Genomic DNA, 13,680 nt, shown 5'->3' with positions numbered 1-13,680 from the left:
TTTGTGTGTGTCTACTTATCAATATCCAATTAACAACAGAAACTGTTTTAGATGTGCCCTTAAATAATTATTATTTTAGTAGCAGTTAGAACTGTTTTTTTTTTGTTTAACTGCAATAGTAACACATTTTTTCTTAAGGTTATTAAATGTAGAGTCTCATAAAAGCCCCTATTTAGTGAAAATGTAACAGAAATCAGCACAAAAAAGTAAGTATTTTAACATTGTAAGATACTGTAAGACATAAGATATTGTATCTTCTACCTATTCCTTTTCGAACAGAAAATATAAAATTTGCATGTCACTTGGGCAAAATAATTTGTTTTACCTTTTATTTCTTAAGTTTGTTTCATCCTATTTTATTTAGTTTTTTTTTTCTTTCTTGATTGTCTTTTCTGCCTGTTCGAAATAAAATGAAAAAATAAAATAATCTTACAAAACACTTTCTATTATTATCTGTCATTAAAACGGTAAAAATAAAAACGTTGAAATAGTCAACCGCTTTAATTTATTTGCCTGTGTTCTTAAGCATCTGTTCGTTGACTTCTAAAACACACACACACACAGCTGTCCCGTCAACAAAGACAAACTGCAGGGCTGCAGAGTGACAGCAGGGCACGGTCGCAGGGGCAACAAAATTGACGATAAGTTGAGGAGGAGTTAGCCGAGGTTACCAGCAGGTCAAATAGAGGTGGGAGTCTCTACGGCCACACTGGAGGTGTCTGTTCCCCCTCCCATCTACAGCTGAAACAAATACAGGCTTAAACTTACAGTTGAACCCATGACCTGCCTTTGACCTGCTGAGTGGAATTGGGGGAGAAGGCCAGGGGGGGAGGGCGGGACGGCAGGGTGGGGCGAGTGTGAAATGTGGGCATGTTGTTGTTTGGAAGACCCTCCAAGAATCTGGAAGAGCCCTATAAAACAGGCCTATAAAAGCAACACAATGTTCCTCAGTTTAGGCATTGACCTTTGTTGCTTTTTAGTTCAAGATGCCAAGAAAACGAGCTTTAATTTGGTTTCCTGACTGAACTAGAGTTGTTTAATCAGGAGCTAAACTTTCAATCTGCTGCCTCACGTTTGAACTTTTTTTTTCATTGTGTTCTACAGACGTGTCTGATGCAACCAACTCCGTGACATTTCAGTATTGTTCTGCTCTAATCAACGTGCAAATGAATGCGACCCAAGTCGATAGCTGCGATTCCACTGGACACCTAATTGCGCAAACTGAAATTACAAAAATAAATTAACTAAATGGAAACATCAACTTTGAGAAAACTTGCGTTTTTTTGTTTTTTTTTTTATAAAAGGTTTTCGCGTTCGGGTGAGGTGGTTTTTCAACTGTATCGAAATTATTGTATTTCGTAAAACTGTTTTTTTGCATCACACAAATCGTGTGATCAACATCTGGGTGTTACTGCTAGTGGAAAAGGCGAATAAGACGAGAGAAAGTGGTAGAACGATAACTTTGAATTAGTTATTCAAGTGCGATTTAATTTAACCAAAATTGTGGGTTTTTTAGGCATTAGCAGAATATCGACAAAGTTTTGCGTAGGGTTGTAATGGAAATGCAGCTAACAACGCCAAATTCCTCTCCTCTGCCTTATTACTGTCCCACCTGAAAGAACAAATAAACACACTAACAAGTGAGGAGGGGCCGACGAGAGCCGGAAGAAACGAGGGAAAGGGTTTGCTGAGAAAGGAGAGAAGAGACAGAGAGGGGTCACGAGAAGGGTAAAATAAAAGAGAAAGTAGTAAAACGGTGTGTGTTAGTGTTGTCCCCATGCCTCCCTGCAGGCCTGGACACAATCCCACAGCTGTGCCTCTCTCTGACTGCCTCACACACACACACATACACTTACATGCACAGAGAATATTTACAGTCTCCACCAAGATGACCTCTCCATGAACCCCAAAGGGGAGACTCCTCACAGGCCGTGCACTATACTCATGCCGGCCCGCCCCCTCATAAACATACACACACACTCAAACACTCCTATAAAACAGACCGGTGAAAACTGTGCGCACGCACGCATACACACACACCCACACACAACAAACAGCAACATAACTCTCTCAGTCGGCTAACGGTCCATCAACATGCCGGCGATGTGTAAATAATGACAACATGGGAGCGTGTGGGATCAGATCTACCTCCGTTGTCCGTCCTCTTGAGGGCTCCATCTTTGTGGGGACAGAGCTCACATCTCTGTCGGGGAAAGAGGGTGTAAAAGAAAAATGGGTCAGGAACAACAAGTCAACACAAGAGTACGGGAGTGTTTTAGGACTTGAGCTGGACAGGTACCGACTGTGGGGTGTACTGCCAGCAACATTTAAGGAAAACACCCTGATTTCATCTGCCAGCTGACGGCCGTTATCCCTCAGAGGGACTATCAGCACAGGGGAGTTTCCAGCCAATCAGCTTTCTGCTTTGCCTCTGATGAGTCAGCTCATTCTCAGCTGCACTTTGTCCCAAATCCAAAACCCAAAGTGACATTAACTACCTTTAGGGTTGCTTCGTAAATCCCTTTAAAACATACTAATGCCTCAGCTTAATCTCCCCTTAACAAATCCTCCATCGAAATGTTTGCTTTTGAAATGGTAGCAGAGGTGGCAATTAGAAATCGTGTGGTTTACTGAAAAATTTTATGGTTTATTTAGAAATATACCACCTGTACTTTACAAATATTTATACCCAGGAAGCATCTGGACAACAGCTCTGGGTCAATTTGCCACATTGTGTCATTATTATTAAACGAACAAGTTGATACTCCCTATTGACTACACACTCATGAAAACACTAGCAAACTTGGTCAACGCGCAAGTGACTGATATGTTGCATATTTTTCGATCTAGAATTTGTGTGTGCTCCCCATTTTAATACCACCCTGGACAACCGCCCATATGGTCCAAATCAAGAACTACAATAGTAAACAGGTACAACAGTTGCGTAATTTTAGAAATTCTTGCGATGGAGGTAGTACTGGTAAATACTGCAATAATAATAATAATATCAGGTATGTGCCTCTTTTCTCCCCTCTCTTCTGTGCTTCCTGCATTTTTTTCTATTTCACACACATATGGATGCCGTTGCAGAACTGGCTGACAACAAATTCACAAGTTACCGCCACTCTTGACAAGGCCGCACGAAGCAAACTGACCAGTTTCAGCCGATGTGGCGCACTGCACCCGGCAGTCTCAGCTAATGTTAACTCTAATAGGAACAAGCTTGTTGTTTAAACAAGACCAGATAGGCCTGTTTTATAATGGCGAAAGAAGTTTTGCCAACTTTTCTTCAAAGCTTTGCTCCAGTTTATTAAGTTTGCTGTAGTTTGTGTAGGCACAGGTCTGAGACTGCAAATCTCAATTAGTTTTACCAATCATTGTGCTGTGCATTTACCTCAGGAATGCTTTGGAAAATAAAAGAACAAAGGACGTTAGTGCATCTAAGTGCAGTGTTGCATGCTAAATTAGCCGTAGCCTTGCCAAATTGCAGTTACTTTTTCTGCTTTCTGGTGCTCTAGAACATACGACTGGAAGATTAATGCATAGGAACATTTTTGCCACTTTATTGGGCAAAAGATTGCAAATAAGAACACATTTTTAAAAAATATTATTGAGAGAAATTAGTGTCACACCCACTGATAAGAGTGGTAGAATAGAGTGAAATGTCTCACCCTAAAACGTCCCCCTCCCCCAACACTGTCTTCAGAGAAAAGCTGCTACTATCGGTTCCAACTATCAGAAGATGATGGAGGAGCATCGCAGAAATTTTTTTTTTATAACTTTGGAAAACTGTTACAAAACTGTGTATAATGTTATGTTTCATTTATGATTAGGCAACCAAAATAGGTCCTAAAAAGACAAACGGAAAGAAGAAGTAAGAAGTACTCACCACACGGGCCGCTCTCTCCTGGGATTCACACTTTCTGCAGAACCACGGACCAGTCGGCACCTGAACAATTCCATAGCAGGCTGAAGAGAGGCAGGAATAATCAGACATTACAAGAAAAACGTTTACAATTATTATTACTACAAACAGTAAAACCAGTCTGTCAGTGTATTTACTCTGTGTGCTTTATTTGAACCTCCTTCTCAAAGTTTCCATACATAAAATCACTGAATAATTAATGAAAAGCTTGTGTAGCAGCTTTCAGGGTAAATGTTTAATTTTTAAACAAATATTGAAGGTCAGGGGGAAAAAATGTCCAGCTCTCATTAAATCAGCAGTTTGGCTACAATTATCAGTTGCTCTGGATGAACACTTCAAATGCTGCTTCAAACACTCATCCCAGCTCAGCAAATCTCACTCCAGCCCCTCCTGTTTCATCAGCATCCACAAAAAGAAATAAATAAATATATATGTGATTTCCAAAATCAAACCACATTTTTTGGCACGTAAGCATTTACACAACAATGCAGGTAAACATACAGATCCAACTGCCCTAAATACTGCACTAGCATCTTAAATAGCCTACCCCTACACATTTTCAGATTATCTCTGATGTGACCAGGGCCCGTAATCCACTGGAATGAAAAGCTATAATCCAAAATCCTGAGAACAGGAACAGCTGATCCAATCACTTAAAAGCTTGGCAGATTTTTTTTATGTTGCTAGGCAAATTAAATCAGAGTCTGATGCCTGTTTTTTTTTTATTTGGAGCAGTTTATAATAAATGTGCACCTTTGAGAAAACTGGGTTTGTTTATTTATTTGAATGTATAAATATGACTGTAGAGATAGCGAAATGCAGTCCACTTTGTAAATATAACTGCCTTCTCTTTTTTGTAAACTAAACGTTAATTACTTTTTTAAGTATCAACAAATGCAATGAAAGACAAAAGTTATGACGGGAATATTAAATCTTTTCAGCAAAGTACATGTCACATAGATAAGCCTAGCTAATGGGAAATACCAACTAAGAATGGGCCTCTGACAAGTATGAAAATTTAAAAGCATAAGGACTTATTTTAATGACACACCAGAAAATAGCAGCATGTAAAGAGTTTTCTCTGACTCCAAGTGGATTTTCTAACCTGTTGGAAACTGCTGGTCAGCTGGCTGAAAGAAGGCTAATGCAGCCATTTTAAACATAATCAAAACAAACAAAAACACAGAGTCCGAGAATGGAAACTGAGCTAAATAAATACTGCATATGTTTAACAGAAAAACAAAGCAAAACTTTGTTTTGCTTTGCTTGCTAAAGAAGCAAGAATCCTTGCTTCTTTAGGGGAAACAACACAACATATAATCCCAATTTTAGTTGACAACACACTGTTTGAGCAGTGAGCTGTGAAGCGTAACAAGTGTCTTGTAGCCTTCCAGTTTTTGTGGTGTGGTTTAACATTTCATCTGTGTTTTTCGTTTTCTTCTGCTGTGTGCCAAGATTTTTTGTTCTTTCAGCCTGCTCACCAGCAGTGTGCAGCTAGGTGTGGGAAAAATGACAGAAACCTTTAACCACATGTTTACTGTTTAAAATGTTGGTAACCCACCCAGGTTTTGAACTGAGACATGGATTAACCTGTCTAGATGTTAAATGAGTTCAAGTGGTTGTCATGGTAGTGAGAATCCTAGCCAATAGTACAAATAAAACACACCCAGAGTATCATTCTTTGTTTTTTTTTCCTTTTTCACTCCTGCTACAGACATAAATGGGTCACGGTGTTGAAGACCGGTGCAATGATACTGTGTTTATTTTACCTAAAGCTGAGGGGTTTTTAAACAGCTAAGTGGTTTGTTTATGTTTCCAACTATTTTTGTACACACACAAAAAAACAATTGATTTGACAAGTAAAAATGTGACTCCTATGCCAAGTAAAGTCAGTCAAAAATGGAAATAATCTGAAGTCTATTTCTTTTATTCAAGGCAGTATGTTCTTTGCAGCTGCTTTTAGCGTGGAAAAAAATCACAGTAATAAATGTGACCCTTTGGCAAAACAAAGGGACCTTTCAAACACCAATTTTCTGACATTTATCTTTAAAGTTTTATAGTTAGAATACTATAACATTCAGTAAAAAAACAACAACAAAAAACCACATTATTTATGATAACTTTTCACATGTTTCAATGTAAGTTCAGATACATAAAACACCCCAGAATTTTCAGCTTTTAGAAATGCCTCATGAATCTCATATGGACTCTTGTTTGGGCCTTGCTTTGTAATTTTCTTAGGGCTTTATTTATTTAAACCCTGTCATCCATGCAACTGTTTTCTCTGCCATACTTTTTCCTTCCACTCAACGTTCTATACATACCAAATCTACAATATAGCACTGTTTCGGACAATGACAGTCTTCTTGGTAGCTGTCAAATTATGAGTCTTCCTCATGTTTAAGCAAGTCTAACATGGCCATACCATAAAGCAATGACATTAAAATCTTTTTTTTATTGCTTTAAAGTAACAGTCTAATTCTTCGCTTCGAGTAAGGCATAACAATCAAAACTAACAGAAAAAAAGCACTCCCTCTGTGTAATGAATCTACAAATATATGAGTTCCACTTTTTGAATTGAATCACTAACAAAGTAGTTGCCAACAAAAGTTCAGTAGCAGCTTCCAAAAAAACAAAAACACGCCGATCAGCTGTTTGGATCCGTTTACAGTTGTTCAGCAGCTTCTGTCTTTGGCTGTGTTTACTAAGTGGACACATGGCTAGCTGTTGCTAATGTAAACATTAGACATCACCATCTGAGTCATCTCAGCTGCTGTAGTGGGACCCTGCATGCAGAGTGTTTTGGTGTTTGGACGTAGCCGTGTTTGCTTTCTAGGTTTGACCGACTTTAGACCAGTATTCTTGGCTCAATTTGAAGTGCAACCCCAACTGGAGTGTGTCCCTTCCTCTTTCCCCTCTTTCATAACAGCTTCTGACAAGGAAACAATGGCAACAGCTCGCAGCCAGAAACGTGTTCATGCTGCCGCTGTCAGCTCCCATCAGCGTGCAGGCTGGGTTAGCTGGCGAGCCGAAGCAGCGAGGAGCCCGACAGCATGTGTAGAGCCTGACCTCGGCTCGGCCTTGGTGGGAAGCAGGCAGAGGAACAGGAGGAGGAGGAGGAAGAGGCTACATAACCTTTCAACAAGACAACGCTAACTAGCATGAGGGCTAACGGCTAAAGCTTGGCTAGCAGCTCACCTTGGTGCACAGCGACGTTGCAGCCGTGGCCGTCGCAGTAAACCAGCGGGTTTTCCGCCCAGCCGCGTTCGTCCGAGCACACACAGCAACCGCCGATCATCTCCTTCATGTTACTCGTCAACAGCTTGACATCCGCCGTAAGACAACGCTCGCCGCAGACCATCTACGAGGAAAGCGGACATGCGGAGGAACACACAAGGACTGACCGCAAAAAAAAAAAAAAAAAAAATTTCGTCGAAGACGACGGTCGTTTTATCCGCAGCGACGCTCTAGGTGCCACTCCACCGACATGTCATGTTTTAGACGTGTTTACGTTCCTTTTCGAGGCACTATTTTGTTTTCACCAAAACATCGCCGTCAGGGCTCGATGGTGGAGCAGAGGGGGAACTTCGTAGCGAACAGGAAGTGCGTAACGACGCACGGTGAGTGAGTAGAGCGACGTCAGTAACGGTAGCTTTTTTTTTTTTTTTTATCCACATGGACGTGCGAAGAAAGAAAACTCCACTCTGCAAAACTCAGTCAACAGAGTAACAAGAAGCTGCGCAAACATGTTAAATACTGAGGAAAATATTATGCTGTGGATTAGAGATTACGTTTGCTTTAAAAAAAAAAAGCTAAACAAAATAAATTAATGATTGATTTAATTTAACAAAATTGCATATTAGTGAAGGAGAAGGTAGCTTGAGGGAATCCCATTTGCCGTGTTTCCCCACCGCCTCCTCCAGATCCATTAGCTCTGCTTTTAGGTTGTGGTTAAAAAAAATTCCTCTGAGAAATGTTACACTCCGTAAAGAATCTGATCCAACTTCATTTCCTGCTGCTTCCTCCTAGTGAAACATCACGTCCCTGTGGTTTTTGTCGCGCTAACCAGATGCCATTGCGGCAGCTCAAAACAAAACAAAAATACATTAAAAAAAAATAAAATGCAATTTTTGGTGCGTTTGCACTCGTGACGCTATACCTTAAACATACTAGCTGTTATATTATAAATAGATTACTTTTCGCTGTTATATTGACAAACTTCAAACTAAGCGGTTATTTTTGCCATTAAAATGTTGCTCTCATTTACATCTATGAGAGAGATATGCAAGGTCAGCTCCTACTTTTTATGTGAATCCTGGAAAAATCTCTTTTTAGACGCTAGAAAGCACGTCTCTTTGCTGGGTCGCCATACACCAAGGAAACTTTGGATTAAATGCAATGAATGAATAAGCTTCAACCAAAAGCATGACAGTTTTAATTGATAACCTAACTAATATTTCGTCTAATACAGGTTATCCAAGTGGAAACACTTGTAATGATGATTTGTTGCTTAAATTAATGTAACAAAACTCTGATAAGAAAGATCTAACTCCACATCTCACCAACTCTAATTGTTTTATTGATTATTTAGCAAACAAGTAAAAAAAAAGTGCGTAATTTATCACTAGCCAAGTTGTTCTCTCTTATGTCAATTAATGTGTTTATTGAATATGCTAAAAGTTGCCCATTTAAATCATTTAGTGTACCCCTCTTCTATCCGTTTTCACCCTCCCCCACTGTCGGTTGCAGCCAGATAAACTCTGGTCCTCTTCCTGCCTCGTTTGTCCGGGTTACTGTGACAGTTGTAAGTTTTAGCTCCGACTGTAAATATTGAAATGTTTACGTGAGTAGCTCTGTTTTTTGCAGCCGTTTTGTAGACTTACGAGGATCAGCACAAACCTGCCTTTCACCAACAGCTTGTTTTCTTCTCCTTCTTAATTTGAAGAGTGGCTAAGAAAAATTAGCCTCTGTGTTACACACCGGGGAAACGTTTAGTGGCGACTCGCTAGAATGCTCCACCCGAGCTGATAAACAGGTTATAAATGTAAACAGTTTTATTTACATCTATAAGTGCAATTATTAAGTTATTTTATTTTAAAAAAAAAAACATGTTTTTTTTCTGTTTCTGAAGTTTTTCCTGACACAGCTGGGCAACCACACCCACCACATTGCCTTGGCTGCCAGGGGAAAAAATATAAAGTTATTCCTTTAATTTCCTCCTCCCCCTTTCAGTAAATGTGTATGTTTGTATTCTCCCGTAAACTAAGTTACACCATACATTTGAAACAGCTAAAGTGCATGGCGTGATTTAAGCGCTTCACCTGAAATCATCAACATCAGTTTTAATTATTATAAAGGGAAATTAAAGCACAAGGGTGACTTCTTAAGTCTCGGACTTGACAAAAAAAAAAAAAAATCTCCCTAAAATGTAAAACCTGTGAAGGTATACATTGTATGTAGCTGCACATCAGCATGTCAGTAGTCCGCTTTGTTTTGACAGTTCTCCATGCCGTTGCCAAGGATGCTCACACACACTCGCACACGCTATTCCAAGCACTCAGCTGCTGCTTGCATCACTGACTTCTGTGAGCGTGCTCCTGCGCTCGGTTTCCAGAGAAACGTAATGACTTGCCAGTAATGTGCAGGAGCACACGAGCGTCCTCCGTGTAATATGGTGAGCGAGAGGTCCCTGGGAGTGCCTGCCCATTGTTTGCTTTAATTTCAAATTGCTCAAATGCTCCAGTCGACACTGGACCTTGCACTAAAATGGGGATGGTGTGTGTGTGTGTGTGTGTGTGTGTGTGTGTGTGTGTGTGTGTGTGTGTGTGTGCGTGCGGTGGGGGTGGTTCGGGGTGTGGGGGGTGGGGGGTAAAAGAGAAGAAGAAAAAAAAGTGAATGGTGTGTGGCAGGGGAAAACCTATTAGAGCTGGAGAGAACAAAGGGAGGCGAAAGGAGGGGGGCAGTGATGGTGGAAGGGCCCGTATAGCTGCTGAGAATGCTGAAAATGGTAAATAATTTTAAGAACTTGCTTTTGATTAAGTCAGAGTCTGCACAAATAACACGTAATGCTGCTCGGGATGTCAAAGAAAAGACATCTCTGCGAACAGAAAACAACACTGATGCTGTCTTCTTCCTGCTAAAGTCGCCAAATTGCGGATAATGCTTTCTGCAATTTCTTCTATATTTAAACTAAAAACTAAACCAACATAATTAGTTGATTTTCTTTTTCTTTTCTTTTTTTTTGAAAGAGTATGTATTTTATTTCTGCCGTGGATGGACACACATTCAGAAGAAAAAAAAGCAAAAGCTCATCACAATATTGTTTTGTAGTTTAGTTGACTTTAATCTCGGACACTGACAGAAATCTTGCACAGTTGAACCAGTTGATAACTACATTTTGAGAATTTAAGCAACATCGTGAATAGCATGCAAATGCTTAAAAGAGTTAAGGACCAACTTTTAAAAAAATTCCACGTTTAAAATTACACTCCACTTAGTTTGTCCCTTTTTTCCCCCCACAACAACACTTTTCATGTGGTTGTGGCTATGTTTTTACAAGACGGGTGAAATTTTAGAGTTTCGTAAGTGTATAATGGGAAACATAGAGCATCCGAGGAGAAAGAATTGTAGAAAAAGAAGCAACTTGCAAAATGCATCCTGCAAATCAGATGTCAAGGTTGTAGTCTTTGCAACCGGCATATGGAAAGAAAGAAAGGAAGATTGCATTTTTGTGTGCGTGTGTGTGTGTGTGTGTGTGTGTGTGTGTGTGTGTTGGGAAATGGGGACTCACAAAGGAATTGCAGAATACATCCTTGGGAGTGTGAGAGGAATGTTTTCACAGATTGACCTAATACACACCAACAAATTAGGACTTCTGCATTCAAACAATCACACTTACAGGTTCAAGCCACACTTCCTTTGGAATTGAGCTATTAGTTGTCTTTTTTATGTGTGGGAGATAAATAAATAAAATAAAAAAAAACACTACAATGATAATTAACAAAAATACTCATGGACGTTGCGAATGAAGATCGGCAACCAAAGTTTTTTTAAAACAACTATCAAAAAGTTAAAAAAAAATGTTGCAAGAAAAATGTCCATTCGCCCATCTCTTTTCCTGGCAGGGTTGTGAAAGGCTGGTGCGTCTTCCATGTCAGTCACCTGAGACATGTGCCATAGTGACTTTCCTTTAAAATTAAAGAATTGAGGGGGGAAAAAAATATTCGCATGCAGGTGGAAAGGATTCCATCTCAGTCTATCGCCCTGTTGCATAAATGCAAACTCCACTCCGTTCTGTATCGTGACCAAGCAAACGCAAAAGTGAAACCAAATGAACCTGACATCAATTTAGGCTGCAAGCTATTTTTCTTGGTATCTCCTCTTCCGGTAGTAGGAATTCTTCCTCATACCTGATATTTCAGTAAACAGCGACGTGTTGTTTATGTCTGTTGTATGCCTGCAGAGATACATACAGGAAGGTGAAGCCGAGCCCCTACCAATCATGTCTTTTTTTCCTGCTTACCGCATTCATCAGTATTTAGCTAACTGACGGAGCACAGGGGACCGAGGAGGGGTTGTGGGAGGGTGGGGGGGAGAGAGAAAAATACAAACAGTCCCAACACGGCGGGGTGAAAGGTGAAGAGAGCCCTCCCCCCACCACTGTCCGCGCATACTTCAGGCTCGGATTGCAAGTAAAAATCACATTCTCTCGTGGCAGTGGGGGGTGGAGAGGAACTCATTGTTTTTGGCATGGGGCAGTGGGTTTGTGTCATAAAATGTCCATGCTCTTACAAGTGCCAGCGCCTCCTTGACCAAGTGTCTCTATAAAACTGAATGGGAAACAAATGAGAGCTGCGGCGGCGGAGCGGGAGGAGCGACGCGTTCGGCTGGACGAGTGTTTGGGATGAGGTGGGTTTGGGTGGAGGGCGGTGGGTGGTGGTGCGGGGGTGCTCAGGAGATTTGCTCTGCAGCTTTATGGGCGAGGAGGCAAAGCACAAGCCGAAATGAAATGTTGAGTGTGGAAAGTTTTATTCTGAAAAATCTGCAACAAAAAAACCCTCTCAATTTCAAAATATTAATGTCAATATCAATGTCAGAATTATGTATATATATATATATATATATATATATATATATATATATATATATATATATATATATATATATATAGAGAGAGAGAGAGAGAGAGAGAGAGAGAGAGAGAGAGATTTAATTATTGCAGGTGTTTTTCACTCAAAAACATCTTGATTATTTTATTTATTTACAGTTTTCCACCTTTCGTTTTTAGTTTTAATTTACCAGAATTGAGGGCTGAAATCCAACTCCATTGAGCGAAACTATTAAAATTACGTTCCTGTTGATTCCCCTTAAGCCCCAATCTGTTGCTACAGCCATGCCCAACTCGGTGTACTAAGTTGGAACCTTATGCCAGGGCTTTGGGACGGTTTGGATGTCTAAAACTTCTTCTCGCTGCGTCACCAGCCCCTCAGCGGAAGCTTGTTAAATATCACCACCGTGCTTGAGGTGTCTTGCTTCGGCCACTCTTGGTCTCACTTCCTCCCCAGTAGACCCGACCAAATTCCAGGCGCATGGAGAGAGGTGTGGGGGGGGAGGTTGTGGCTGTGTGGCATCTGGAAGGAAACCCATGGTCTTAAAGTGAAATAAATGTATTTATTTTCCCACTCTAATGGCTGAACTGTGGGGGCTTCACCGCGTCACCGAAATGTGCTCAGACCTTGTGTGTAGTGCGCGTATTTTTGTGCACAGGCATTTGTGTCGGTTTATTGAATCTGATGAGACACAGGTAATATTAATAAATAGTGAAAAGGAGCTGCGAAAATAACAGTTCGTGACAGGTAAGCTAAAATTTTATGGAAGCAAGAAACTCGAACAGGTGGAAACTATAACAGATTTAATTTTCTATTTTTATTATTTATTTATTTATTTTACATCAAACGAGAAACAGAAACAAGTGTGAGAGAAGCTGAAATGGTTTAACTCTCGAAACGACTCTCACCAAATGAAAGTATAAAACATCGCTGGGAGAAACGACTTCAGAGGCAGTAAAACAAAGAGAGTTTATTGTCTCCACCAGAAGGAATCCAGTTTATCCGAAGAGCAAGACGTTAAGATGAAACAAGCCCTGATTGTCCTTTTCCAAACCTCCCCCATGCAGGACGGACACGGCGCGCAGAGTGGTTGTGCGTGGGGATCCGTGGGCTGCTCCCCCCCACCCCCCCGCCGAAGCGGACTTTACCCCCACAGCAGCTCCCGTGAAACTCCGCGTGCATTTCTGCTGTCATGCACAAACAAAACTTGAAGGACACTTTTCAGTTTTGTCTTCTCGTTTTTGCCGTAAACAAAGTCAGAAGATGTCCATTTGAGGGGTGTATGTAGAAGCGTTGAGAATGTGGGTCAAATGATCCTGAGCTGCAGTGGGAGTTAACTGAGCTAAAGAGACTTGGCCTCACATAATCGGAGATAGTAGTTCAAAGGTGCGCGCGCACGCGCGCGCGTACACACACACACACACACACACACACACACACACACACACACACACACACACACACATACTCCGATCTTCTGTAATCCAAAAATTCAATTTGCGTGTAGAAACAAAAACTTGCATCTTAAAAACTTTTTTTTTTTTTTGTCGGCGCTCCAAGTTCGAGAGAGTGTTCAGTGATTCACCAACCTATGCAAATGTGGCTCGTATTTCGAGGTAACGCCAAGGTGAGGTCGGTATTATTCAA

At 40.7% G+C, this 13,680-nt stretch overlaps 1 protein-coding gene across 5 annotated transcripts in view; it reads right to left on the bottom strand.

The window, feature by feature from the left end:
* The window catches only part of mllt10 (MLLT10 histone lysine methyltransferase DOT1L cofactor), a 64,048-nt gene that overhangs the window by 45,474 nt on the left and 4,894 nt on the right, over window positions 1–13,680 (bottom strand). For 2 of the 5 annotated variants that reach the window (XM_015034714.1, XM_015034715.1), the window contains exons 1-3: window positions 7,124–7,714; window positions 3,890–3,969; window positions 2,149–2,203 (exon numbers count right to left, since the gene is read on the bottom strand). In XM_015034714.1, the coding sequence (XP_014890200.1) occupies window positions 2,149–2,203; window positions 3,890–3,969; window positions 7,124–7,286 (298 nt within the window). In that variant the 5' untranslated portion in view covers window positions 7,287–7,714. Of the gene's footprint in view, window positions 1–2,148; window positions 2,204–3,889; window positions 3,970–7,123; window positions 7,716–13,680 lie in introns of those variants that run through there. The other 3 variants (XM_015034716.1, XM_015034717.1, XM_015034718.1) reach the window with 3 other exon arrangements.

Source organism: Poecilia latipinna, unplaced genomic scaffold (assembly GCF_001443285.1).
Source record: "Poecilia latipinna isolate Pla-1442-1.1 unplaced genomic scaffold, P_latipinna-1.0 Scaffold309, whole genome shotgun sequence".
Classification (NCBI taxonomy): Eukaryota; Metazoa; Chordata; class Actinopteri; order Cyprinodontiformes; family Poeciliidae; genus Poecilia; species Poecilia latipinna.
Note: the sequence above shows the minus strand (reverse complement) of the source record. Positions and strands in the feature narration are given on the sequence as shown.